The sequence below is a fragment of the Canis lupus genome, chromosome 17 (genome assembly GCF_003254725.2).
Source record: "Canis lupus dingo isolate Sandy chromosome 17, ASM325472v2, whole genome shotgun sequence".
In the NCBI taxonomy this organism is placed as follows: domain Eukaryota; kingdom Metazoa; phylum Chordata; class Mammalia; order Carnivora; family Canidae; genus Canis; species Canis lupus.
Genome location: NC_064259.1, coordinates 11,200,635 through 11,227,681, shown reverse-complemented (window position 1 = coordinate 11,227,681; position 27,047 = coordinate 11,200,635). Strand labels below are relative to the sequence as shown.

General features: G+C 40.0%; 1 protein-coding gene across 3 annotated transcripts in view; it reads left to right on the top strand.

Annotated features, from left to right (window-relative positions):
• Positions 1-27,047, top strand: part of NBAS (NBAS subunit of NRZ tethering complex) — a 318,587-nt gene that overhangs the window by 192,494 nt on the left and 99,046 nt on the right. For all 3 annotated transcript variants that reach the window (XM_025454622.3, XM_025454623.3, XM_049096130.1), the window contains exons 37-41: positions 2,385-2,498; positions 3,062-3,185; positions 13,833-13,909; positions 14,297-14,434; positions 26,491-26,720. In XM_025454622.3, coding sequence (XP_025310407.1) covers positions 2,385-2,498; positions 3,062-3,185; positions 13,833-13,909; positions 14,297-14,434; positions 26,491-26,720 — 683 coding nt within the window. The remainder of the gene's footprint in view (positions 1-2,384; positions 2,499-3,061; positions 3,186-13,832; positions 13,910-14,296; positions 14,435-26,490; positions 26,721-27,047) is intronic.

Sequence of the window (27,047 nt, the reverse complement as noted above, 5' to 3'; positions counted from 1 at the left end):
TCTGTCTGACTTAGTTCGTTTAGCATAATACCCTCTAAGTCCATCCATGTCGTTGCAAATGACAAGATCTCATTCTTTTTTATGGCAGAGCAATGTTCCATTGTGTATGTACACCCAGAGGCCCCACCCCTTAATACCGTCATGTTGGCGCTTAGAATTTCAACATGTGCTGACACGTTGTGTTTCGGCGACAGGCAGACAGACGACAGGCAGACGTAAAAGAATTTCAACATGTGAATTTTAGCAAGATGACACAAACATGCAGTTTTTAATAGGTGCTCCGGGTAAAGAGAACAGTGTAACAGATTCTTTCACCCATTCTGGCAATAGAGGTCAGGACAAGCAGCAGATTGATTGGGTGTGCTCTCTGTGACAAGTGAACCTGTTACTCCCCTGCTCTCTTTCCTATGCTCTCACACTGCAGTCCTTGGTCTCACCAGAAAGCTTAGAGGAAAAAGAAACAAACTTGTTTATGAGTTCACCCCAGACACTCACTAGGTGTATCATTCATTTCATTCATGTTCCAAATACTCCTCAGGCATTTTTTGTGTGCCAAAGACCACGCTAGTGATTGGGAGCTAAATTGAGAAACCCTTTCATGTGCGAAGCCTGTATTTCAGTGGGGGAGACAAAGCTGCCAATAAATATTTGTGTGATAATGTAACAATAGATGGTAGTGAGGACTCTGAGGATAACTTCAGCAAGATAAGTGGAGAATGATTGATATTGGGGGAGTGAAGGTCTGATTTGGATAGGAAGGTAGGTTTCTTCTGAGTCACTCTGAGCAGAAACCTGACTGGACAAGTAGAAAGAGCATAGAGCCCTTTTTGAAGGAATGTGTTAGACATCTTTGTAGAACAGAAAGGAGGCCTGTGTAGTATGAACAAAGTGAGCAGTGGGAAGAATGATAGGAGGTGAGATCAAGGAGGTGGTGAAGATGCCAGGATCTAAAGCCTTGTTTAGACTGTAATGGGGACCACAGATTTTATTCTGAGTGGGATGGAAAGTTGTTGGAGAATGTAGGGTTCACTTTACATCAGATCATCTGAGTGCCATGTGGAGAGGAGCCGGCAGTGTGAGTCAGAGCAAGGGCAAAGAGATCTTTGGTCTAGCATTCCAGGTGAGAGGTGGTGGTGGGGTAGGCTTGGGCAGCCATGAAGGAAGTGGGAGATGTATTTTGTGGACCTGCAGATGGTCTTGGATGTGGGATATGCAGGAAAGAGGGGAACTGAGGATGATCTAGCCAAGATGGTTGGGTAAAGGTAGATACCACAGACAGAGATGGTGTGTGCTTGACTTCGGGGTACGTATATCCATACACCTCTTCTCATAGTAGGTATCACACTGGCTGTGATTGTGGTTACTTTTCTGTCTCATGGCTAGGACATTTTGAGGGTGTGTGCCTCTGATGAAGTGTGTAGCTCTGTGCCTGATACATGATCGTATTTGTTAAGTGTCAGTTGTTGTTCTTATCCTCATTTGCAGCAGTGCCTTCACAGTTTCCCGAGGCTGTGGTTGGCATCAAGTGAGTACTCTGTAAATGGAGAGGAATGGGTGACTGTTTTACTTGGCTACTCCAGTGAGGAGCTTTACAATCTGAAGAAGATAAACCCAAAGACAATTAACTACTAGGGTTGGACCCCTAGTAGGGGTGCTTTTGAACAAGCACTTACCAGGGAGGACTGTCACTGACAGGTCTAGAAGGCATTTGTACTGCTTGCAGTTGTGAGGTAGCAGTCATAGGGAAAGGGGTGCCCTTCCATCTGGCCTTCAGCTGGCAGGGTTTCAGCAGGTGAGGTCCCAGGTGGGCCTGGAATCACAGGGTGGGGTCTGCCAAGGCAGTCAGCACAGACAGGCCTCTTGTAGTGGAAGAAAGGCATAGAAGCTGGTAGGACGGGAGAAGGAAATCTTGTTTGGAGTGGAAAATTAGCCTTTAATGTGAAGTGATGTTGAAGAACTTTAAATATTCTCTTATATACTTTAGACTTGATAGTGTGGCATGTTAGTATGGTTCAGAGCTACTACAGGTTTGTTGAGCAGGGGAGCAATGTGTATGAAATGAGGTTTTAGGAAGGTTATTCTGACTGTAGTAGAGAAGTTGCCATGTGTTTCACACTGATTGCTTCTTTGTTTTTGATGCATTGATGTCAGAGTGACCAGGAAAATCAAAAGGCACTGCAGGCTGAACTTGAAGTGCTGCTCTTAGAATGTAGGTGCTGTTCCTAATGCTTTTGCTGGGTGTCCATGTCACGCTGACAACACTCTATGTAGTTGCCATGCTGCATGTCGATCATCTTCTTCGGAGATAACCCCTCCGTCTCCCTCCCTATCTGCCTCTAGTGCTCTTTCTTCTTATCTACTCTTCTTCACTTTGTTCTATTTAGGGGCAAGAATTTGGTGGTGTTTATCAGATTGGAACCACAGCCAATGAAAGTCTAGAAAAACAAGGCTGTCATCCTTTTTATGAATCTGTCCTCTCTGATCCCTTCGTCACAGAGGTAAGGACAGCATGCCTGAGAACATAGATGCAACTGTCATGCTGTTGTGGGCATTTTAGTATAAATAGAAGTTAAAATGTTCCTGGAAATGTACATCTTTGGCCTCATTCTTACTCATGTTATTCATTGGTTTTATGTGACTTTTAAAAAAATATGTATTTTTAAAAAGATTTATTTTATTTATTTGAGAGAGAGAGAGAGAGAGAGAGGAGGAGTGAGTATGAGCAGGGGCAGGGACAGAGGGAGAGAGAGAATCTCAAACAGACTCCCCTCCTGACCTGGGAGCCTGACACAGGGCTCAGTCTCACAACCCTGAGATGCTGACCTGAGCTGACATCAAGAGTCGGACACCCAACTGAGCCACCCAGGCAACTTGGTTTTATGTGACTTGTATATGTCATAACATATTATGAGATTAAAATCTGTTTCAAACTTATAGCATGCTTTAGTAAGTGAGAAGTTCTAATTCAAATCATCAAAAGATATAAAATCCTATAATTCTGTTCTAAGAATATCTTCAGAGAAAAAGGTACCTACTAAATGGTATAACTGCGTTGGTCTAGTCTGCAGGGACCTATGACCCCCACCAGCACGTTCCAGTGGAAAGCTTTGCAGAGGTATTACTAAGAACTGGAAAACTGGCTGAGACGAAAACAGAAGGGGAAGAGGTATTTCCAACAACAGAAGGTATGAAAGAAGGTTCTAGTTCCCTGACAGTGTGTGACTCTACTATTAGGGGAACCATAAGTGAAAAACTATGAGTGAATAGGAGTGGAGAAAAACGATAATAAATTGTTGTAATTCTGAATAGCTAAACTTGACACCATCGTGTATTTATTTAAAACATTTATTTGAGTACCTTCTGTTTTCTGGATACTTACTAATATTGAGGATTTAAAGAGCTAAGTGTGATATAATTGAAGTGATTCTTAAACAGGTATTTCTGACTTTGTGTTAGTTAAGAACTCTTAAGTATTTGCTATATTTCTCTTGTTAAGAATTTTCTGCATGGCTGCATATCTTGCCATGTAGAATTTTTTGTGAAAGAATTAAATGTATATAAGTTCTCCAAAGACACCTTTCCATTTGTATATTTTTTCCTCTATACTGTCCTTACTTCTTTTTAAGATTTAGGATCGTTTCTTTGGCTATTTTTTTTTTCCAGTTCCCTCCCTCTTCTCTGCCATCTTTAGTGAATACCTCATGATATAAAGGCTGCTGGAACTCCACCTATCTTTCTATATTCCAGATATCAGTAAAGAGAAAAGAAGAAGGAGGGCAAAACAGTCTCCTTGGTAGTCCTCTCCACTCCTTCCATTCAGATATTTCTGGCTGTCTCTCACTGCCAGTATACATGGATGATGCAGTCTTAACTGAGCACGTTACTGGATGAAATGAAATTTTGGGAAAATGTATATGGGGAATAGAATTGCCATTTTCCTAGAAACCTCATTCTGTCACTCATTTTTGGATAATCCTGCTTTCAATCAGTATTTGTATGTAGTTGGGAAGAGGGGAAGCAAATACCAGTTTTCTATCCACTGTGTGGGGTCTCTTGAATAGTAGCAGCTTTTTACTAAGTATACCATTTTTCTTCGGTTCTGAGATGCATGTTTTTTTTAACCTCTTATTTCTGAAATCAGGGTACCTCACATTTGATGAGTATACTTGTTTTTCTTTATTTTTTTCCTCCTCTATCAAGCTATTATTAAATTCATGGCACATCTTGCAAATAATGCTAAAAGTACATGAAGAGTATAGTTGCATTGCTATTTATCCTTTTAATTATTCTTTATTACTTCTTGCTTTTCTTTTTTTACTTGTCTTTTTTCAATTCCATAGACATTTATTTGTAGCCAGCATTTACGTTTCTACCCTAAGAGAAGCCCAATATCAAATGCTATTAGTACAGTGTCTTACTTAATAACAGACCTCCTGATATTTACCATCAGTCCTATTTTAGAGATAAAGAACCATGTTTCAGGGACATGAAATTGTGGTTTTTGTTGTTGTCTTACTTACAAAGCCAGTGGTTGGTTGAACTTAATTCAGATTCACCTTTGTCTGATCATTGTAGAGGGTAGTATTTTCCACATTTTAGCAGTCTCTGCAAGGCAATGTACTAGACCCTGAATCAAAAAAAGGAGACATAATAGCAAACAAAAACATGCCAGTGTTATTGTTTAGTTTGGTATTTTCTATTCAACACTGGTCACTCTGTTGAAGATAGCATTTTTGCAAGGTGGAGTTTGCGATGAGGGAGAAAAATTGTCCTGAACAGTAAAAACTCCTCAAAATGGAACTATGGTTCATTTCCCTTTCCTTTGACCACACATGACATTTTCATACTCATAGTAAAGTTCTGCAAGTATAACAGAAAAATAGGAGGTGTCCTCTGTTTCACCTATTTGTTCCTCAAGCCTCCTTCTGGATAAATTATTTTTAATTATATGCTTATAGATCAAACTGTGATTGATTATTGAGATGGTTTGCATGGATAGAATCTAAGACCTTAAGAAAAATAGTGGGTTGGATGTGGAAATGTATCACCCATTGATCAGCATAATAATGGACTAAAATCATACCCAGGAAATTGGAAACATTGATTCACACAATATTTCTATTATTTAGCTTGCAGCATACATATGTGTGAGCATGAGCACCTCTTTTACAAAAGGCGTGCTCTTTTACAAAAGGCACCTCTTTCTCAAAAAGGTGTAAAATAATGACATCACGTTGTAAAGGTCTGAGAGATAGATGCCTTCTTGGAGCAGACTCTCACAAATTGATTTCTCAGTTGATGAAGGCTTCTGCTATTTTCCAGAACTGTTTTCTTGGAGAAAATGAAAGGCCCTTGTGAGGCACAGATTTCTGGGTTATTAGACCTTCCCTTTTCATAGGGTCTTTAGAGTACTTGATCATCTCTGCTACAGTTGGTAATTAAATGATAAGGCATCCAAATGATTGTGAAACATGAAGCAAATAGAGAGGTGTTTTTTAGGACTTGTGAGGAGTAGGGGAACCATACCTGATGATGAATCAGGGGAATCCCCATCCAGTTTCTTTTCTCACCATGTGTTCATTATTAACTGAAGGAATGATCCTTGAGCCACCTGTGTGCTTGGCACTACCCTTGTACTTGGACTATAAGTTAAAGAAGACATGGTCCTGTCTTCAGATGGCTTACAGTTGGGGTGAGGAGACAGACAAATCTGTGTATGTAACAGTACAACACAAGGGGTGCTAGGATTATAGACATGTGACACCAGAGTGGAAAGGGGGTTTGAAGAGGCCTCCCAGAGCTGGTGATACTTGACCTGGGTTTTGAAGGATGAACAGGGGCAGTGTTGGTAAAAAGAGGGAGGTATGTTGGGAGGGGGAGAAGGGGCATAAAGAGGGAATAAAATTCACAGAAGCAAAGATGGCAAACATCACAGTTTTCCAGGGACTTATAAGTTATTCTGATATCCAGAAGGAAGAGTATATGTAGGCAACCAACCAGTGAAGAAGCAAGGCAACACTAGGCTGGGCAGAGATGCAAGGCATCGTGTGCTAAGTTAAATGTTTTAAATGAACCTTCCACTGAAAGCTGTAGGGGTTTCAAGCAGAAGAGTATTATTTAGTTTTCCTTCCTCTTTATCTGTAAAATGGACACAACGGCTTGTAGGTTCCATCCCTAGGCTGTTGCTCACCAGTGGTGGTGATGGGCCCCTCTTGGGCACAGTTTCACAGACTGTCCCTGGCCTGCATTAATGTTCTGGGGGCCATCATGTGCTATAGCCTATCCAGTTACCATTTCCCCTTGTTTCCAAGGCCTCTGCTGTTTTCCATCCTTGTTTCACATTAGAACCTCTTAGGGAATTTGTAAGAAGCACTGAAGCCCGGGATCTACCATAGACCATGTATCTTAGAGCCTCTATTGTACAGCCCATGCATTAAATATTTTTTAGAGTTCCTAAAGCAATTCAGTCATTAAGCCATGGTTAAGACCCTTTGGAAGTTTCCCTTAACATTGCTACTATCTCCCCACCCATCATGTCTAATCTTCAAACTAACACACTTGCTTTCTGAGCCTCTCGCCTGGCAGTCTGGTCATATACCTTTTATGTCTGTGCCTGGTCTCTTCAAGCCTGAGGGTCAGACCCTGAGTGTCCTGTTTCTAACGTGGTTACAGGGCTGCTTGGGTATTCTATATGGTAGGTGCAGAGTCATTGTCTCCCCACAGTGACGAGAGGGAGCACAGTGCATGCATCACAGTTGCTGGGACAGGAATGGAGGCTGTGCTGTTGGTGAAGCTGAATCCAAGTCCTGGGGGCGTGTGCTTGTCTTAGCAGTGTCTGTGAGATTTTAGCGGGACTGCAGGTGTTTTCCTTCTGTCCTGCTCTTTCTTCGAATTGTCTTTTCTGACACTCAGATTTTTAATACTCTACCAAGGGACAGCATCCAAGTCCATTAAAGCATTAAAAACTTATTCTCAATATTGTTGAATTGAGTGGGGAAAAGATTTCAGGACACTTAATATATATATTAAAAATGAAATTTTTAAAAATAGAAGTGATTTTAATATTCCTTTAATTTTACATTTGGGGTTATAATTTATGATTATAATTTATGATGTACGTTAACTACTGTCACATTGGATATTTCTTGATAATGCTAATATATATGAAATAGATATCTTTGGCTAATTTATAATATCAATATTTGTCAGGAATTCAGCAGAATTGAAGAGTGATATAGGTTAAATGACCCAAATTAAAAATTGTAAAAATATGACTTCTGACTTTGGTTCAGAAGTAGGTCATAACACAAATTAAACTTCCCAACGTGATCTGACTTTTCAGAATTTTTTAATAACGTTGATGAAAAGGTTTTTATGGAGACTAGCTGAAGAAAATGGATCATTATTTATTTAGCTAAATGAATGATTTAATGGCTAATGATTTCCAAATCAATAACATGGGCAGCTTTCCTATGTGAATTTAATTCTGGAATTAAATTTATCATGGAGTGCTTTCCAGAGGCACTGAATTTGCACAGAATTAGTGCTTGGAGGCTTAGGCATAGATTTCATCTGATTTTGGCTGTATAACTTGTTAGAAAATGCATGATATTCAAGATTTTAGAACCAGCATTGCACATTAAATTCATTGATTCACACTGATAAATAAATGGAGAAACATCATTCTTTGGGGTTTGTTTCTCATATACCTTAATGTTAACATAAAATCACTGTGACTCCATCTGTAGAAAGTATGACATCTGGTGAATCCTAGTGAGACCCCTGGGATCGGTCTACTTCAGATTATCACTGATAATTTTGTCAAATGCTTCAATGGCTCATAGATTGAAAGACTAGGAAGCTTCCTGTCTGTCGGGCTTGATTTCCACTCTATAAGAACCCTTGAGTCTTAGTGCTGCCTAGAAGGTTTTGGTGTCTGGGGGCACAACTTCATGTAACCCTAATCACCCCCCATTGCCAAATCCATCACATTGGGGATTAGGGCTTCAACATAAATTTTGAGAGAGCACTAACATTTAGTTCATTAACAGTGCCTTGACAGATTAGCCACTTTTCCGAGTTTAGGTGATTGACATTAGCTATCCAAACCTGTGTAAAAAAGCAAGATAAGACTATCTTCTTTGTGGGGTTTTTGTAACACTTAGAGCTAATACTTGCAAAACATCTTTCTCATGTCTGGCTTGCCAGAGCAGATAGTTTAAAAATTATAGGTATTTTTGTTTTGCAGTACTTAATATTGTTCTTTGTAGTAATTAATACTGTTCTGTAAAGCAATGGCATGAGTAGTAGACAGAGAATTTGCACATAAGTCATTTGAGGGTCAGACTAATTTGATTGCTGTATAGCATAGGGATAGCATCAGTTAAAACCACAAATTAAGGTTGGCTCATATTTATAAAAATATTAAATACCATACAGAATTTAATTTTCATTCCTTAGGAAATAGGTAACCATTGGAGAGGTTTGTGTGTATATATGTATGTGCACATATTTATGTTTTAAGCTCTCAGACATGATTATACTAGGGCTTTGACTAAAATTAATTTTAGTCAAAAATTTGTAGGAAAGCGCTGTTTTAGAATGGATTGGAAGAAGGAAGACTGAGGCATCAAGTAGAGTTGGAAGGTTGTTGAAAGAGTCCAGTTTTAATTTTTTATTAATTAATTAATTAATTATTATTTATTTATTTATTTAGAGTCCAGTTTTTAAACTATAGTTTGTAGCAGTGAAAACAGTATCTTGTGGAAAACAGTTCTTTGGAAATGAGTGCTTGGGTGGCTGATGGCTGGGAGCAGAGAAGAGGGTGCAGTCCAAGAGAACTCTGTGATTTTATGTTTTGCTAATGGGGAGAACAGAGCACCATTGTCAGAAATAGGAACAATACTGGGTAAAGAATTAGTAATGTGGGGGATTATTTGAGTGGCAGCATCCCAGCAAGTCCTGTGAAATGGGTCAGGACTCTAGAGATAAAAGTTGGGGAAATACACTGAGATAGCAGCTGAGGTAAAGAACATAGCTAAGTTCTCTTGGGAAGAACTTGTGAAGTGGGGATTGGCAGTCATGAAGTCATCTAACCGAGTCCCCACATTGAGCATTTGAGGAGAGGAGGGTCTGCTGGTCATTTGAGGTGAGCTGCTGGGGAACCCTGGAACCCTGAAGTCAAGGAGGGACATGGCAGTGCCTTGTACTCCCATGAGCCCTGAGAGAAAGTGGGAAGGAGATGATTGTTGAATTTGTTAGAAAGAAGCTCTCACAGGAAGAACATTTTTTTCTCCAAGACTGATATGATTTCTTTCTGTGTTGGTGCAGAACCAATAGAAAAGAACTTCTTGTGATTTTTAACCCTCCTTTGTTGATTTGAGGAAAACAGCCATCTTCTTCCACAGAGAAGTTTTGAGGAATAACTAGTTCAAGTAAGTGCTGAGTGCTCAGTGAGAAGAAGCAGAGTAGCAAGGAGAGTGGTCGCAGAGGTGCAGCAGCCCATTGGGTGTGACCCTGTAAGTCTGCAGTTGTCTCCCTGTGCACTTTGTCTGCATGTCCCAATGTAGTTGCTAATTCATAAGTCATCATGACTTCTATAAAATGGAAGTCATCACCTCTCTTACCACCACGGCAGTTACTAATGGAAGAACCAATGATCTGTCATGGGGGTGGGAGGAGGGCATCAAAAAGTGTCCTAAATGGAGAAATGGAGAAAATGATTTGTTTCCTCAAGTCTATAGTTTATTTTATTTTTTTAGAAGATTTTATTTATTCATGAAACACACACACACACACACACACACACACACAGAGAGAGAGAGAGGCAGAGACACAGGCAGAGGGAGAAGCAGGCTCCATGCAGGGAGCCCGACGCGGGACTCGATCCCAGGATCAGGCCCTGGGTTGAAGGCGGCGCTAAACCGCTGAGCCACCTGGGCTGCCCCTCAAGTCTATAGTTTAAAGTGGAGAAACTTCCTAGGTGTTTTCTATCTGCTAAAGAGATGATATGTACTTTACATACTTTACTTCATTGAATCCCAGTTTACTTGTGAGGAAAATTAAGGCCCTGATCTAAAATCTGAAATGCTTTGAAAGCCAAAAGGACTTTTTGTAAGTTGGTTGGCATCAAAACCATGAACTAAGCTGACATGAGATTAAGTCGTTGCTTTATCTCATTTTGTGTGAGCATTCCAAAGTTTTACAGCATATATATTAATGTCTTTGATTATCAGGTGTTCTCAGGTCGGCTGAAGGTATCATATAATATCTGATATACTTAGAGTGTAACACCCTGAAAGTACAAAGCATTCTGAACTTCGGGACACCAACTTGTGCAGTGAATCAGTGCTGGGTCTCCGTTTTGATCCTACCATGTGCTGTGGATGGTTTCCTTCTCGCTGTATCATTCTGCCAGGTTGTGTAGTTTATAGATGCTGTTTTAGTTGTTCTAAAATGTATCTGGGGTGTTGGTCTTACTTGGGTATGGTAAGACCCCCAGAAGTGAAAGTGATGGCTACAAAGGAAGAAGCACAGACTCACACATCCCTAGAAACAGGAGGCAGGCAGGCCACACACAGAGCCCCATGGGGGGCACTTGGATCAGTCAGAGGCAAGAGCAGAGGACTGAGGAGAAAGCATGGGCAAAAGCCTTTATTGTGTTCTCCGTGGGAATGAATAGGGGAGGGATTGGTGGCAAACTTGAAGAAGTGTAAAATAGATGGTTTGAATCATTTTGTACGACTCTGGGCTTTAGAGTTGTCTCGGGTTGTCCAGTATCTCTTCCTGGGGTGATTAGGGCAGGAGAATGTAAAAGCCAGTGAGAGGAGGTGGTTCAGAGTATTGGCTCTGAATTGGTTGTTTGCAGGCATCTTATTTGCTGTCTTTAGGAATGTCCAGCTCTGGGAAGGGCCATCTTTCCAGGATCAAGACCTCCAAGATGTGGGATGCCTGGGTGGCTCAGTGGTTGAGCGTCTGGGCATGATCCTGGAGACCTGGGATCGAGTCCCGCGTCGGGCCCCCTGCGTGCAGCCTGCTTCTCCCTCTGCCTGTGTCTCTGTCTCTCTATCTCTCATGAATAAATAAAATCTTAAAAAAAAAAAAAAAAAAAAAAAAGACCTCCAAGATGTTAAAGCATCGTAGAGAAAGAAAAAGATAAACACATTTGTATGTATGAAATAAAATCTATGGATGTTATTCACTTGGAGCAAACATTTATATTTTGGGGTGATTGTTTTCACTGCTTGGTCAAAGTAACTGATGATTCTTTGGACTCTGTCTCAGAGTACTTTTTGTCATACTTTGAGTCCATGGAAATTAGCTATTTCTTTTCTCTTTCCTACTGTTTTAAGCTTTGTATTCAATTATATATGTTCAAGAAATGCTAGAGGTCATCTTGTCAATGAAATAATATAACTATTTTTAAAATAAATCTACTGGAGCTTAAGTATTCAGATGAAGCTCTTCTCCTTGAATGATATTTCCTGGGGACTGTGCTTTTATTTCCATTATGTCGTTACTGTTCTTTTTTTGTTGTTTTAGTGTGTTGTTGGGTTGTTTCTGTCTTAGAATTTCCTTCAGGATCTGTAGCACATTCATTGGAATATCTCCTGAATATTTATATCTCTTGAGGGTGCCTTGGTTTTGGGATACAGACAGATGCACATGAAATGGAGTAAAAGATAAAGTCCATGATACGATTTAAAAAACATAGATCTGACTGGAAGGGAGTCAGTAACAGAACTGATGCTCCCAAGGCCTCAGGTTGGCCCCAACCACAATCTGAGAGGGATGGTCCTTCAGTAGCTGGAGCAGAGCCACACACCTGAAATAAAGATTCCTGAGCTTTGAGAAGACAGGATTAATTTTGATGAGTGGGTTCAGATACACTAACTAGAAAACTGCCTTCTTTTGCATGAAGAAGGGAGATATCTGAAAACAAAATAGGGGTAGAAAAAAAAAACTAGGTGAGATTGCAGTTGTAGGTCACTTTATAAGAAACTATACGAGAAAGAAAATTAACAGAGAAGAATTATTAATATGTGAAACTATTGGACCTTTTTTTTCCTCCAAAATATGGATCCTGAGGGACTGTTAAGCAGGTGTCAAATGGTAGAATATATAAGACAGATAGAAGTCAAATGGCAGCCCTGGGGTCTTGTGCATCTGTGTTTGTATAGTGTACAATTTCTACACACTAAGTAAATCTTTCTGGTATCATCTCGGGTTCTGCAGATTTAACTTACGTGTTTCTGGTAATTTGCTTTTTTGTCTTCTGGTATCTGGAATACATAGCCAACCCTTCATCCTTCAGTTTTCATAATGTTCTAGAACGCACACACCAACATTATCTCTCTTCTTTCCTCTCATAATAATTTGGACATAATTTGATTTGGGCCCTTTGCATTGTATTTTTTATTTGTTTGGAAGCTTTCTCTTGTCCTAGTATATTTATCCTAGTATGTTTATCCAAAAGAGTGGAGACTGATTTTTTTTTAAGATTTTATTTATTTATTTATGAGAGAGAGAGAGAGGGGCAGAGACACAGGCAGAGGGAGAAGCAGACTCCATGCACAGTGGAGAAAGCTCAGTGTTTTCTTCTATGAGTCATCCACAGGAGATTTTGAGTTCTAAGTCAACTTTTGACACTTCACCCACTTGTAGGTGGTTCCTCACCCTACCACCGTTTCATTGCCCAGACTGTCAGCTAAGCCCAGATTATATAAATGACTTAAATTTTAGTTCAAGTAAGACACAATTAGGAAGGTAAATCTTCTGGAAAAAAATTATGTGGTGTATTTCCAAAGTCAAATATCATTTACTTTGGATTATTCGCATACTGTTCTCCTTCATTAGTGCAGATCATGAGTCTGTGTTTTTTAAAAATAAAGGATTTACGTTGTGATTACATATGACTACCTGGTATTTGTCACTAGGACCCTAAATGAATGGAATATTTCCTTATGAATACAGACTGTGTATAAACAGACTTTTTTGGCAGTGTGCTCTTTTATTAAAGCCATGACATCGATAGTTGTTGCTTATATAAAAAAAGTTTGTGGGAAAGTTGTTAATAGTTGGAATATTTTAAGATCTTATATAATCAAAGCAAGGGTTTTAGTGGAGTGCAATGAAGAGGGATGTTCCTAGAAGGAATAAAACCATATTCATTGTAGTAATCAAAAGATTTATCCTCAGTTTGCTCACACAGCTGTTTCGTTACCTTGCTCTTTAGTGTTCATATGCTCATTTTCCATATTAAGCTGTCATTGATATACTCAGTTTTATAGCATGGCCTGGGTCTTTGAAACCAAAAGATTAGCTGTAAGAAAGCATCCTCACTGATCCATTTGCACTTAGACTTTGTACCCGCATGAACAGAATTTTTTTTTAAGATTTTATTTATTTATTCATGAGCGACAGAGAGAGAGAGAGAGAGAGAGAGAGACAGAGACACAGGCAGAGAAAGAAGCAGGCTCCATGCAGGGAGCCCGACGCGGGACTCAATCCCGGGACTCTGTGATCACGCCCTGAGCCAAAGGGCTCAACTGCTCAATTGCTGAGCCATCCAGGCATCCCCATGAACAGAATTTTTAAAAACATAACAAATAGTACAATACTTCTGAATTAAGACAGGGTTACTATTTAATAACAATTTTTCCTATGATGTGTATTTGGATGGTACTAAGAGGCATTTGTAAAAGGTCTTAAAGAGTCCTCTGAAGCTAATTATCTGTGGTAATCATGCAAGATTAAAAACATGGCACTCAGTAACTACAAATGTCATATAGATCCTCAAGAATAATAATGCATTTTTTTCCCTCTGCCTTCAGTTCTCTTGCAGCTGGCAAGTGATGCTTTACCAAATGACATGACATTGGCTCTTGCTTATCTCCTTGCCTTACCACAGGTAAGTTTACCCTTACCAAGAGAGGATTTAATGAATAAAAAAACCTGTACTGGAGATTTTTCACCAGTAAGTTGTTTTTTATATATTTCACTTCCTTCTGATTATTCTTACATACTGGAAGGACTGTGGTTGTCAGTACTCAGAGAGCAGATTCTACAATTTTAACTGAAGTGTTAATTTCAAAATCTTCTTTTACATGCAGAGGGTCTGCCTTTACGGTATCTTCTGAATTTTAATGTAGTTCTATTAAGTTGAGCTTGAGTTGAACTTTGAACCAAAGTGGAAACTTTGAACCAAAACTCTACAGCGATTACTGAAATGTAATAGCTTATGATGATTTCCTTAATTTCCTTTCAGCTGAGTTCATTCTGTCATGTTCCTTTCTAGGTGTTGGATGCTAACAAGTGCTTTGAAAAGCAGGCCCACTCTGCATTATCTCTCCAGCTGGCAGCATATTACTACAGCCTCCAGATCTATGCCCGCTTGGCTCCATGTTTCAGGGACAAGTGCCATCCTCTTTACAGGGTGAGTTCTCATGGTTCCCACTTTATTAACGAGCAGAGTTAAAGCTTCTCTAAAATAGTTAAAACACGTGTTTACCTCTTTGGAGGGACTGATCTGCCTTGTATCCAGAATGCATTCCCCGTTGCTCACAGCCCTGGCCTTTCCTGTGTTGGACAGAGTTGCTTTTCCAGGCATCAGTAAGAGGAAGTTTCCAGTGTTTATGGTGAATGCCGATTCTCCCCACAACTTTGCTTTCATTTATATTATTTTACAGGGTTCTTAGGAAAAGGTTTAAAGTCGTAGAAGAGGGTAAGTGGAGAATTGGCTTTCTAATTCACTGCCCGAAAGGAAGATGGCTCCAATTTAGAACAGGAGGCAATCCAGTTTTTTGAGCAGTTGCTGTACTTTGATTTATTTGAAAGCCAGAAATATGAGAGTAGTAGCTGCACAGATAAACTATTGAAATGTGTCAGGCTTACTTGCCACCAGTCTCCAGACCACTTTTAGGTAACTTTATTGTTTATTTCTGAGCAAAAGCGCCTAAGTGTGGCCTTAAGTTACGTGTGACTTCTTTTGTGGACACAGAGCTATTATAAATGCCATTAGAAAATCCAAGCCCTCCAGGTTTACTTATGTATACCAGTTTTATCTATCTGCCTTTGGAAATTATCTGTTTTTTGTTTTTTGGGTTTTTTGTTTTTTTTTTGTTTTTTTTTGTACTGAAGTATTTTAAGAGAATTACCACTTTGAAAGTAGATAAGCAAATAGATCAGACTTTCAAATCTACTACGTGTACAAATAAAAAGTTCAAATTATATTGAGGCATGATTCTTTCTCCTCTGACTTCAAAGTACACTGTGAAGAAGTAATTTCACAATCTAAATGTGAATGAAAGTTCTAACTCCCTCAGCCATCCAAAACGTATCTAAGTACATGAGAACATTCCATTTATGGAAAAAATCTGTGGCTTTCACTCATCAGTTTTTCTTTACAAAGAGTAAGGATAGCAGGAGTTGGGGGGTACCCTCTGCAATATAGGCTAATCTCGCAAGGACAATACGATCATTAGATGTGTATTGTCCTTTGGCATAATCATATTGTGATGACATTTGGCTATGAAAGGAATGTTTTCTTTTTAGCCAGTTAATATTTAAGGTATTACTTTATTTTAGGGATCCTGAATTTATTTATTTTTGTTTGTTTTTGATAGCTACTGCTGCTTCATACAGTTACTTTATTCCATGCTCTAGTAATTTCCCTAGAAATATCTCAGGTATGTTTTTATGTGAAATAAGTAATTGACCTGTGCTGTAAATTGAGGGAAAGAAGTGATTATTTAGGTGGAAAGATGGCGGGTTTCTTTCTGGAACAGCATACTTGCTTTCTTACATTTAATTGGATGGCTGGCAAAGAATGTTCACAGCACGTTTGCTGGAGTCTGCTTCTAAATACCCTTTCATTAGTGCTGTGTATGTTCACAAGTAACAAATAATTTACTCCAAAACTCCAAATATATTGAAACACAGTGAAGCTTTACTTCGACCAAGGGCTTTGTGATGTGTTGTAAACACAAGTTTGTCGTGTCCTCAGAATGTACTTGACTGAGATTTCTAAGTGGGCACCATGGGAATGGGATACAGATGCTCAAGTGGGATCTCCCCCTTTTGTTCCCACTATATGTAGTCTCTCTTAAGATCACACTGTGTGCCTAGCACTGTGCTCCATTTCCCATGAGTTCGAAGGATTGAAAGGCCAGTCATCTGGGCACCTCATCATGTGTGCCAGAGACTCTGACCAAGCGTTAAGATGAAAAGATGGATGTGGCTGCCCGAACCCACCACTTAACCATAAATGAATAGAGGCCAGTTACGACATGGGGGTTGGAGGGGCTGCCTGAAAGAGCAATGCTGACCCACGCAGCACAGACCACACGTCGTCCACCCTTCAAGGGCCAAAGAGGTTGCTGCAGAGCCACACTGTAGCCTCATTTTCTGTTTCATTTCGTTAAAACCTTAATTAAAGTAGACCACATGAAGGAAGATTTTAGTGCAATACATATTGTTCCTGTTTTCCTGATAGTAAATTATTTTGTACCAAAAGTTACAAATCTCAAATCATGTACTGTTTGTGAGAGAGGTAAGTTAGGAGAAAAACCATTAAATTCCATCCCTACTTTTAAACCTGGAAGTCCATTTCCTTCTTCAGATGCTGCAGTCACTCCATAAGGAACCCTACTTAAAATTTCCACAATTGCACCATGGGAAGAAACAAAGTAGAACTCCGAACGCTAAGGATTAGAAGCAAAAGTACTTCCATCTTGGTTTCTTCTGTGTTCTTTTCACTCAGTAGCAGTGTGAGCATTTTATTTCCAGGTCCTATATTTTGTATGTCAAGTGCCTCATGTGAAGGACCTAGAGCTTAGCATTGCAGTGAGAAGAATAGTAAGACTTGATTCCTGCCCCCATTTTACCCTTCACTCCAATTTCTCTTTCTTCCTTCCAGCTTGTGTCACCCCGCTGTCACTGCCCTTCAACTCCTGATCTTGTTTCTATGACTACTTTCCTATCAAACTATCCTTTCCTTTGAAGATGTCCCTGGGAGCTCTCTTGTCTTGTCCCAGCCCTGCCTCCGATCCTTGGTGGTTAGACCATGCACCTGCCCTGCAGCATGATTCCTAACACCTGCTCCCATTCTGCTTTGGGGCCCTGTAGCATAAGGCAGCTGCTGTTCATGGTCATTGCTCAGGAAGCATCATTAGATCCTAGTGGGAAAGGAGCCAGTGAAGTCGGTGTGGCCCAGTGGTGATGCCTTAGAATGGGATTTCTGACCTCTCAGCTGCTCCAGACAGAAACAGGTGTGCCCTCCAGGAGCCAGTTCATTCTCCAAGGACTTCTCAGCCACTCTTTGGGAAGTGTTTTTGGTTGGTTGGTAGTCTGAAAGGTGAGCTGCAGAGTCGGAAGGTATCTGTGATTTCTTTTTAATATCAAGATATGAAGACATTCTGAAATTCTTCCAGAGAGATGTGTTAATAGGGAGATAATAGATGTGTGAATACCTCTCCACTTGTCTTCTCCTCTCTGCCTCTGATTCTCAAGTTAATTCAGTCTCCATGGTTCATCACCTGGACCACTGTTATAGCCTCGTGAACACCACCCTATCTTCATTTTTGTTAGTTTTATATCTTTTCCCAAACATTTGTCAGAGTGGTCTTTCTGAAATGGAGGCCTGGTCATCCGGCCTTATCCCTCACATCCCTCAGTGATGTCCTATTGTCTCCCAGGGTCTGCATGTCCCCCAGGGTCTGGCCTCCGCCTGTTTTTCCCACTTAATCTTCCTTTGGTCCTGCCATCCCAAGCCACTGACATTTCTCAAATGCCCAGTGTATTCTCTTTCCTTGTCTTTGAACCTGCGTTTTTGCCTATAATGTTTACTCCCAGCATTTCTTTGCTTAGCTCCTGGGTTCAGGTGTTTCTTCACCTAGGCAGGGTTCCTGCCACCTGCTGCTCTTCTGCAGTGCTCCTAAGCTGTGTTCAGTGCTCTTCCATGGGCATTTGTACTGCCCCCTGCTTGCCTCAGTCATAGCACTTAAACACTCTATAGCTTTGAATTTACATACTCTTCATCTCACTAGATAATGAGCTATTTGAGGCCAGTGGCTGTGTTATATTGATAGATTTTTCCCAGTGTAGAACCTGGATAATAAAAGGGAGTAAGTAAGTGTTCTTCAGGTAGATTGTTGAAAATTAATGAGTAATCCTTTAGCACATGGGAAATGATTGAATTGTATATGTGTGTATATACATTTGCTCAAGTATTTATCAGATGATTACTTTATGCCAGGCAATGTTCTAGATCCTGGGGAAGCATGAGTGAACAAAGTACAGAAAAACCCTTGCCTTTTCTGTACTTACGTTGCATTGAGGAAAAGACCTCATAAGCAAAATAAGTAAATAAAATTTACACTCTATTAGATGGTGATTAGAGCTATGAAGACAAAAAGCAAAGAAGAAGAGTAAGAAGTGTGTGTGTGTAGAGTACAATTTTTAAACGGGTTCAGGAAAGACCTCAAATTGAGAAAGTGACTTTTGAGTAAAGACTAAAAGGTAAGTGCAGCACAATGAAGATAGGGGGAAGAGCATTCCACAGAGAGGGAACAGTAGTAACAAAGGTATCAAAGCATCACTCTGCCCTTCATGTATACTGTGGTACCTTTTCACAATGTATGAGATAGTATTGAGATTTTACTATATAAAACTCAGAACGTTGAAGAGTTGCCTGACTCCAGATGAAAAGCATAGAATTGCAATCTGTGACCAAACTTCCTTATGACGAGTAAGATTTCCTCTGTCTGGCTAGGAAGTGTCAAAAGGAGTGTGTGTGTAGTTGAGGTTGGGTGGGGGTGGGTAACAGCAAGGGTCAGCCTAGGGGCTTGCATATAGAAGTTGTCCATGGACAGTAGAAAGATCAAACTAACCCTGAAAAGGCATGGGCTCTCTTAAAGTACCTCTCATATTTATTCTTCCACTTGATCCTTTGAACAACCCCATTTTGCAGAAGATAAGACTCGGGGAAATCCAGTTGCTCTGGTAGGAAGTGATATTCTATCACTTAGAGCTTCTGATTTCAGGCTTTACCTGCATTTTGCTTGGACCTGAGTGGTTTCTTGAATGCAGGTCTAATGAGTCATTCCCAGCAGGATGTTCCACTGTGGCTGATTTTCACATAAAATCTAAGCTCCTTTATTTGATGGGCAAAACCCTCAGTGAACTGACTGGTTCTTTCTTGCCCCACCAGCCATGATCCTGACACTAGCTCTTTTGAAGTGTATGTTTTAGCCTTTCCAGAATTTATATTTCTCTGAATTTAGCATCCTTTTTCACACCTCTGTGCCTAGTTGTAATTTCCCCACTTGAGGTGACTCCTTCCCACTCTGAACAGGTAAATCTGAGCTCAAAAGAGCCTCCTGAGCAGACATGGGCCTCTTCTGGGTTTCACTGCCCCCCCCCCCACCCCCCCAACCACTCCCAGGGTGTCCCAGGTGTGGACACCCTGGGAGTGGTTCTTTGTGGGATTGTAAATGAGGCACAGCTGTCCACTCTCCATGGGGTGATCTTATTTGAGGGCAGGGGCCCCATCTCTCTCTGAATCCCCAGGACCTCTCCCACTGGAGTGACTCAGTGGCTGTTTGTTGGCCTCTGAATAACTTCAGGAATCATTTCAACTGCTCTGGGTCGGGACAGCCTTCAGACTTGAGTTTTGTGCATTCCACCTCGCTTAGATTTGAAGGGCTCAGAGATGGGCACAGTAGCTGGATGATGTAAGTACATAGGAGTTGTCCACTGACCACCTAATGGCTCATCATTTGAGGCTTTTCATCTTCCTTTGCATAAAACAGCACTACTGAATTTGGAATTAAATATAACAAACTCCCGATGAATCATTGTAGAAATTGAAATAAAAGTGGTTTCAATTTGTTGCCTACACATAATAGCACTCAGTGTAGCTAGCTTTCACTCAGTTGTCACTTCACCTTGCTTCTATTTTCAGCCCTCACTTTCTCTCCTTCCACCCCCTGTAGTTCTGAGCTGTGGGAGGATAACTTAGGTAGATTACTAGGTTTGAATAAAAGTACGGAGAGAGTTTGTGGGGTTATTTCTGACAAAAGGCCTGTTGGGAAGCACCATCCTGAGCCAGCCAGCCAGTGCGGGCTCCTGGAGCTTTCCTGGATTATTTTTGGAGCAGCCCACCTTTCCTCAACTTTTCTTTTTAGTGACATAGGATAGTGATTGACAGACGATCAGGCAGAGAGAGTATTCTCTCCTTGTATTTGTCCCGATTGACTTGTTTTTATATTTAAGGAATAATAAATACATGGCCACAAAACTCAAGTGATGAAAATACAGCAAAAAGTCAGTGTTTTCTTTTTGTTTCCTTCTAGAAATAGTTTATGAATATACATATTTATATATTTAAATAAGCTTTTTTGTGCAAATGTGAATATACACATTGTTACATACCCTGATTTTGTTTTCATTTATACCTTACCTTTATTATTATTGTAAATGCATCTTGAAGTGTGATCTTTTCTAGCATTCTTTTTAAAAAGTTTCAGAAGATAAAATCAGTTGAAAATGGAAACATGTCCTTTAGTTTTTATATGCTGGAGAAGCAAACCCAGCAGGGGATGAAATTCAAAACTTTATGGTAGACTATTTCTAAAATGTGGTTTTTTTTTTAAGCTACTAATTGAAAATACTAAGTAGAAAATTATCTCAAGCAAATAACAACCCTAGAGGGGAAATACACCACCTGTTTAAAACTTCCCAACCAACATTACCAAGAAATGGAGACTATTAAACCGGAATGGATTTATTACCTCTACTAGTAAGCAGTAGATTAAGTCTTCAAGCATTCCATAGTCATGAATATTTAGGCATATTTTTTTTTATAGAGACTTGACCATATTCTTTAAAGAAATCATATTTTATTTAGCCCCTGAAGAACTGCATTGCCAAATTTTGGGAAAAACTTAGAATAATTTAATTTTCCACGCTTCCTGTTTTAAATTTTTGATGCCTTTTTATGTTATTAGTTTTTGCAGCCTGTGATGTTTTGCAATATCACTTTGAATACTGAATATGGGAGATTTTGAGGCTACCTATAAAGTCCTTCAAAAGCTTCTTAGAAGCCAAAAGTTTTCATACCCATGGATTATGTCATTAAACTTCGTTTGGAAAACAGCAAGAACTTTGAATATACTCTACACACACAAAAACAGTGGTATCAGATATGAGTTTGGATGTAGAACATTGATGGAACCCTGTCAGCAGCATAGGAAGAAAAGGACCTGATGTAGACAGTGAAGTAGGTGAGAGGCAAGGAGTTAACCTCACTTCCTCACTACCAGACCACAGCCAAGGCTGAGTGGAGTGCAGATTGGCATCTCTGATTCAGGAACTGTGGTCTCATTGTGCGCATCACTGGGTTGGTACAAGAGTCAAATGATATTCATGGTCAGATGCTTAGACGCTTGAATGCCATACACTTCGGGGGCTGAATGAATGAATGAAATGAAGTGTTGGGGCAAGTAGGGGACTCTTTGGAATATTTTGAGAGAAATTGTGGTGAGGGGAAGAACTGTTATTAAAACTCAAATATTGGGATGGCTAGGTGGCTCAGCAGTTGACCACCTGCCTTGGGCCCAGGGCATGATCCTGGAGTCCTGGGATCGAGTCCCACATCGGGCTCCCTGCGTGGAGCCTGCTTCTCCCTCTGCTTGTGTCTCTGCTTCTTTCTCTCTGTGTATCTCATGAATAAATAAATAAAATCTTTAAAAGAAAATAAAACTCATATATTGGAAGTAGTCATGATGAGTAAAGTTCCTTGAGGAAGAGATAGAGGTAGTAATGATAATGGCCAGAGGATACCTTGTATAGAGTGCTACAACTTACAACATGCTAATCTAGCATGCTAGCCTCATTTAATCTTTATGAGGACTCTCTAAAGAAAAAATTGCTTCAATTTTAATAATGGAAAACCTGAAACTAAGGGGACATGAACAGTAATCAGGGTTATTTGATGCCAGTTCCTGTGTGTGTTTTTTTTTTTTTTTTTTTTTTTTTTACCTATTACTGATTTTTTTGTTTCTTAGAAGCCTTTGGGGGTTGTCCCTTTTCATTAGTATTATGTTTTACACAATAAATCAAAATTTTGAAAGCCTTTTTTTGTACATTTAACAAATATTTGATAATCCATAAACTTGGTGACACTTAGAAACCTACCATCAAAGAATTAATGGCATGTTCCCTAGTCACCACCTTATTAGGACAGAATTTTAAAACAAGGTATATTTATGTCAAGGAGTTGAACAAAAAATGATATTCTAAACTCTCTCTGTTGTCATTAGAGAAGAAAAAAAATGAAAGGCTTGCAGATACAGCTTGAATCAGTTATTTAGTTGGACACCTACCATTGTGTGTCCTCAGTGGTCCTTTGTATTTACACTTATGTATATATGAATAAAAGGGATGAGAGGGAGAGTGTACGGGGTGTGTAAAAAAACCAATCTGGATATAATGAGAGCATTAAATTCATCAGTGAAAGTTGATTGTAAAAGGACTTAAATGCTGAGTCTTAGTTACATTTGGTGGGAACTGTGTATACACTGGTCTCATCAAGATCCTTATGATTTTAAGAGCTACCCCTCCCTGTAGACCAAATATAAAAAGATGGTTTTGTGGGGAGGCATTATGCTTGCGAGTCACATGCCACCCTGCTACTTATACCAGAGGCCTCAGTCAAGTTTCTCACCTCCTTATGCATCTGTAAAACAGACGGTAGTAGTAAAGTCTGGTCCCACAGAATTATTAATATTAAATGAGATTCAGTTCATGTATGTTTAGCAGTATGCCTGTCTCCATACCGAAGACTGAAATATTAGGTATTTGTTCTTAAATATTTCTTTTTTTTTCTTAGTAAAATGAACACATTTGATGTATAAAGAATATGAAATAAAAAAGAGGGGCTAGATAATTTCTACTCAGTAAAGGAAAAGAGATTAAAATTGTTTAAACTGTGTAGAAATATATTGGCTTTAATTTATTGCTCTAAAATTGTACTTTAAACAATTTTAAACAAAGATTTGCTCTGAATATTTAGTGGAGGCATATGCATACATGAGAAAAGATGTGAACTTCCCAATTCCACACCTGGAGGAATTTCCAAGGTTTTATTTAATTTTCATGATTGAATTCCTATACGTTCATAGGATTTTACTCTTAGCAAGGTGATCATCTGGTAATGTTCTTATGTTTTACATCTGAAGAAACTGAGCCCCTGAGGAGTCCAGAGAGAGGATCCCTCTCTCTTGATTCCCTCTGTGGAGTTCCCATCACTCTTGTTTTGTGCTTATATTCAGAAGCCTTCTGTGAGTTGTTTATGTGTATATCTTTGTTGCTGCTTTTTGATTCCTTGAGCCTAAGCTCTGGGTCTAATTTGCTTTCTTAGAATGATGGAGAAGATGGTACTTTAAAATACTTTATTTGTGTCTCATAACAAACCATGAAGAGGGTATGCTTATGGACTCCCATGGGTGAAGAAACAGATATGAAACATCTTGCCCCAAATTGCATCCCTATTGACTAGGGGATGTACTCCTGACTTAAAAGCCACTACTACTATCACTATACTTCCCTCTTACCCTATCCCTGGTTTGTGCATGAGAGTCTACTGTGCTCTGGAAAAGACAAATTCATGAACTATATGTGGTCTCTGCCATAATTTAATAAGCTCTAATTTAATATTTATAAGAAAAAGCAATGTAAAGTAAGTTGTATAGTGGAGGTACAATGAAAGTGTATGCCTTTGAGTAAATCTCATAATCTCTTTCATTTTCAGACTACCTGCTTCATGCCAGGCCTTGATTTGGTATTTTTTATGTGTTGTCTCTTTAGCTTCACACAATCATGCGGGCTACATTTTACTGCCATTTCGTAGATGACACGATTGAGTTTGTACCTGTTAAGAAACTTGCACAAGATCGTCCAGCTAGTGCCTTCTGTGTGTCCATGCTGATTTTACTATGTCCTGTCATTTTCCTTCATTGGCAAATATATGAAAATGAAGGTTGTATGTGAAACTGGAAACTTTTCTGTGGGAAAAAGAAAAGCTCACATAAATGTTAGTAATAATTATGCCCTTTATTGCTTTGTGCTACCATTTTAGAGCTCTGCCCTCTACTGGGTCTTGGGATTTTTTCTGTAAATTGTATTAGAATACAAAGAGAATAGAAATGAGGAGGCTTTATACAGTTGAGGTCAAGTGAAGAGTATGTAGGCCACTCTCCCCAATCTTGAGATGCAGAAAACAAATGGCTGAAAACTGAATACGGAGAAAACCTGTGGGAAACCCTTGAGAGAATGGAGGTGGTGGGCTCCTTGAGCAGGGCTGGGAAGCCCCTGGTGGGGAGGGACTTGGAGTCCCACCGGGAGATAGGCTGCATGGTTCTCGCCTCTCCTTCTAGGTGCACTGGGCAACTGTAGACAGAAGGCTTTGGTCTGAAACCACAGAATCAGAGTGACTGGAAAAAAGCTGTCCTTGTTGTGGTAGACCTGTGTATGCTGGTGGAGTGCAGAACTGGGGCACAAGGTGCTCTGTGAAAGGACAGCTGCTGAAGAGCTATCCTGCCACCCTGAAACCCTTGTTCGCTCTACTACTAGGCAGAAATGTGCTAACCAGTTGAAGTGAAGAAACTGGCACTATGGTGCCCACCCAGGAGGCAGAGCAGGTGGAGATGGGCTGACTGTCCCTGGAGCAACGTCCCCGTACCCTATGTCTTCAGGGCTGGCTGAGCCCATGGCGTGTGATTCAGGGTGCTGCCTGAGGGTTCAGTCAATAAGCAGAAAGGGGGTTGGGTTGAATGTCAGTCGTAGAGGCGGCACTGAGAGCTGAGGCGTGGGATCCCCTTTGCCTAAATCTGTTGCCAGAAATACCATCCATATGTGGCCAATTCCCAAATCCCTTCTAATTGCTGTTAGATTTGCTTTTTTCATGCCATCTTCCTGTCAGGTCTTAGCTACATAGGCCTTAGCACATACTATACCCTTTCCTGGGATTTGTCTGCCTGGTTCTTGCTTGTGTCTTTACTGCTGATAACTGAGTAGTTAGTCTAGACATTAACTCTTCCAAGAAGACTTTCTGGATACTTGCCCACATCCACTCGACTGTATTCCCACAGCACCCCGTGCTTCCTTGTATCACATCATTTAACAATGTTTGTCTCTCCCGATAGACTAGCATTCTGGGAGGAAAGGGTCCTATCTTCTTAGTACATCACCTGGCACAAAATAGGTGCACAAAAAATTACTTGTTGAATGAATGAAAGATGGTCTTGTTAGCTTCCTTTGGAAAGGTAGCTTTCAGTCCCAGGTCTTTTGACTTGAGGCACTCTTAATCTGTGGTTTTTGCAATAGGACTGAGTATATGCATAGAGGTAGGGAAAAAAACATTGACTTTTTCCTTAAATCCACCTACTGGAACCCATGAAGATTCTTTAATTGGGTTTTATCGGGACTCCCAGATTGTTCCCCTAATAGGATCAAGAGAGAAATGTCAGGCTAGGTTTGGTAATATAGACTCGACGTTGACAAATCTTCCCTGTAGCTCAGAATAATGGCTCACACATTAGAAATGCTGACAGCTTACTATAATTAGGTGTGTTTCTGAGAACCAAAGGTAGATTCTGGAGTTTTTTTTTTCCTAATTTGCTTATATTGAAATATAAACCATGTCTTCCTAGGAATTGAGAGTGATTGAATTACTGTTGTTCAAGTATCAGGCTCCCTGTTAAATATTCCAAAATCATTGCTGTGCAGGTATTGCTTCATTGACACCCAGACCAACTTTAATGTAAATAAATGTGGCCAGTTAATCACTTAATTTTTCTTTCCTGTCAACTGTTGGATTCTGGGTTTTGTTCTATTTGAATAATTTTATTGTTGTTAGAGAAGCTTTTAAGAATTATAGAACAACATCCCATTGAGCCCCAAATTGAGCAGAGTAAAAATTGGTTGGGTGCTCTTTTATGCAACTGGAAGTGTTTTATGAATTTAGGAACAGGGATGGGTTTTTTCCTAACTTATCCCTGGAGAAAACAGTCTTCTACTTAGCTGTCTGCTCATGTTTAGTGGCATTGTTTGAACTCTGCTTTGTTATTGAGAACAGTTAGATGGTCCAAAGAAAATTTATATGGGGGAAATCATGACAAAAATTACTCCCAGGGTAAATTATTATGAATGATCGGGTAATTGAACCAGTCTAACATAGGATGATGGTAGCTGAAAAAGTAAGTGTATATTATTTTTTTAACTGATTGAAGATTTTTAAGGAAGAAGAAGAATAGGAGTCCAGAAACCACCTTTCAGACTCAATTCTGTGTCTTGTCTTTGTGATCTGCATTGATTTTAGGGTAGTTGTGAGGCTTGATTTAACTGCAACAAGGGAAGAGTCAAACAGGTGCCTGGTAGACATGGTCTTCTTGTTACTTTGTTTTGTTTTTGTTGTTGCAATTTTTGTTACAGGCTGATCCCAATGAGCTAATCAAGGTGGTCACCAGACATGTGAGTAGATATGGACAGGAAGCCTGGCCAGAGGACCTTGCTTCATTGACCAAGCAGTTGCAGTTCTACAATGAACGTCTCCTGGACTTCACGCAAGCTCACGTCCTTCAGAGCCTTCGCAAGGGTGTGGATGTGCAGCGCTTTACCACAGATGACCAGTACAAAAGGGAGACTATCCTTGGTTTAGCAGAGTAAGGGATGCCTTTGTTTCATAAAGGGATGGATTTCAAATGTAAAAAAAGGGGTGCCTGGGTGGATCAGTTGGTTAAGTGTCTGACTCGACTTCGGCTCAGGTCATAATCTCAGAGTCATGAGATGGAGCCCTGCTTGGGGCTCTGCGCTTAGCAGGGAGTCAGCTTGAAATTCTCTCCTGCTCCCTCTGCACATCAGCATCCCTCCTTTCTCTCTCTCTCTCTCTCTCAAAAAAAAAGTAAAAACAGGTTGAATTATCAGAGCTATTAATCACAATCTTTTGAAGATTTACATCCATGGTTGCTATAAATAGGGCTTTACCTACT